This window comes from Entamoeba histolytica, genomic scaffold (genome assembly GCF_000208925.1).
Source record: "Entamoeba histolytica HM-1:IMSS scf_1104750518491 genomic scaffold, whole genome shotgun sequence".
NCBI classification, from domain to species: Eukaryota; Evosea; order Mastigamoebida; family Endamoebidae; genus Entamoeba; species Entamoeba histolytica.
Genome location: NW_001915152.1, coordinates 13,703 through 15,874, shown reverse-complemented (window position 1 = coordinate 15,874; position 2,172 = coordinate 13,703). Strand labels below are relative to the sequence as shown.

Sequence of the window (2,172 nt, the reverse complement as noted above, 5' to 3'; positions counted from 1 at the left end):
AGAATAAAAAATTAAAAAAAAAGTAGCTAAAAAGTTATGAGCAGAGAAGAAATTTCATAATAAAATGTATGAAAAGAAACAAAAGAGATAATGAGTCAAATTATTCCAAAAAGATGATAATAATAAAAAGAAACAAAAGAAGTAAGAATAAAAGAAAAGAATAAGAATAAATGTGATATTTATCTAACAAGTATTTTATTTATAACAATTAAAGAAATTTAGTTTTTGCACTATACTTCGATAAAACAGAAAGAAGAAAATGAATATAACATTTAACATAAATAAAAATATAAATTTAGTTTGAAATACGTGGTATTACATTTAGTTTGTTGTTGAGAAAGGTACTAATTAATAATAATGATTCTTTTCAGTATATTCATAGCATTATTTCAAGCAAAAGAATTAATTGATAGTCCATGTTTTGTTTGTTTTAACAATGAAAATCAATAAGAACATAAAGAAAACTAATAAACAGACAGATTTTAGAACTGAAATCAACAAAAATATTGGGAAGTCTGGAATTGTTGGTAAAAAATCATATATAGAAAAAGAATGTTTTTCTAGTGTTCCAGACATTCAGACAAATGTAATGGCTTATACTTCACAATCAAGTTGTTATCTTCCTAGACATTTATTTACACGTTCATTTAAAAATCAAACATATACAAGATGTGGATTATGTTTAGAAATTACTGGTCCATCATTATTAACTACTACATGTACTGTTGTAGGATCTACTTATATGAATGCAACAACTCCATTTGAAAAAGATTCATATTTAAGAACTATTTTTGTTGATGAACATTTATTTGAATATTTATCAGGTTTTGAACCAAATATTGCAGAAAGTATGGTAATACCTATTGTTGCAAGACTAACAAGTTGTTTATTAAAAACATTTCCAGCAGTAGTAATTTCAAATATTATTAAAAATTCACCTACAAAACATACTGCTGAAGTTTGTGTTTTTAATGGAAATGCAATTCTTCAAAAAATTAGAATTATGGGAAATACAAATAAACAAGATTTAACTTCATTATTATTTAATATTCCATTCAATCCTCAAACTGATTTAAATAAGACACATGAAATGAAAATTTTTGATTATTTAGGACAAAGTGTTCTTCTGAATTTTAAATTTGAACTTCAAACAATTCAATCAACACAAACTCATTTTGGTGATTTAATTAAACCTACAAAATGTTATTTAAGACCAGAAGAAATGATTATTTCTGATCATTTTACATCATCCGATCCTTATTTTCAATGGACTGTACATGTTCATAATCCAAAGAATTTTAGTGACTTTTTTCAACTTAATAAAACAAACCCAACATTCTCTTTCTTTAATGAAACATTAGTGTCAATCACTTTTCCTTTCCCATTAAAGATTTCTCATCATTATACCGTATTATTCCAACAATATACAATGGATCATCCTTTTATAAAAACTCCTACATTAAAAGCTATGTATTTTATTGATGATTTAACTAATGCAAAAGAAGTACATTGTATAAATGATTTTGAAAGAGAAACAACGGTAAAACGTATTAATGAAAAAGTTCAATATTCAACAAAAACTGGGATTAAAATTGCTAAATGTAATGGTTATGTAAATGTTGCTTCTGGTTATTTTATTACTGGTGTTCAAACAGAAATGACAATTGACTCAATGTATTTTACTCCTTTTAGCACATTAAATTATACAAAATGTCCAACTTCTTCATATTATTGTCAACCAACAGATGAATGTGATCCAACAAATTCAACAATAGACTCTGATGATGGTAAAGTAATTACGTACCCAGAAGGCTGTCATCCTTATTGTGGAACATGTCTTAGAGGATTTAAATGTAATAAAGCAGCTCGTTGTGTAAAACCAAAGTCTAAAAATACACGAAGTTTTTCAAACAGAATAATGGTGGTAATGATTACAACACTTCTTTTATTGATTTTTTAAATTTTATTCGTTCTTTTTGTTTATTTTTGATTAAAAATGAAATGAAAGTAGAAAATTTAGAAACACAATATAAACATTAAAATCATTGTTTTATTTATCATTTTTATCTTCTTGTTATGTTGATTTCATGGTTGGTTAGAAAATGTAATGTTCATTGTTGTATAAATGATAGTGTGGATTATTTGGATGTTGTAATGTCATGTGTTATATCA

The 2,172-nt window shown here is 25.1% G+C and overlaps 1 protein-coding gene across 1 annotated transcript; it reads left to right on the top strand.

Annotated features, from left to right (window-relative positions):
* Positions 1-436: 436 nt before the first annotated feature.
* EHI_144750 (uncharacterized protein) lies at positions 437-1,960 on the top strand (the record flags this gene model as incomplete). Its single annotated transcript, XM_646916.1, has 1 exon — positions 437-1,960. One exon carries the CDS (start codon positions 437-439, stop codon positions 1,958-1,960), a length of 1,524 nt encoding a protein of 507 aa, XP_652008.1.
* Between the last annotated feature and the right edge of the window lie 212 nt (positions 1,961-2,172).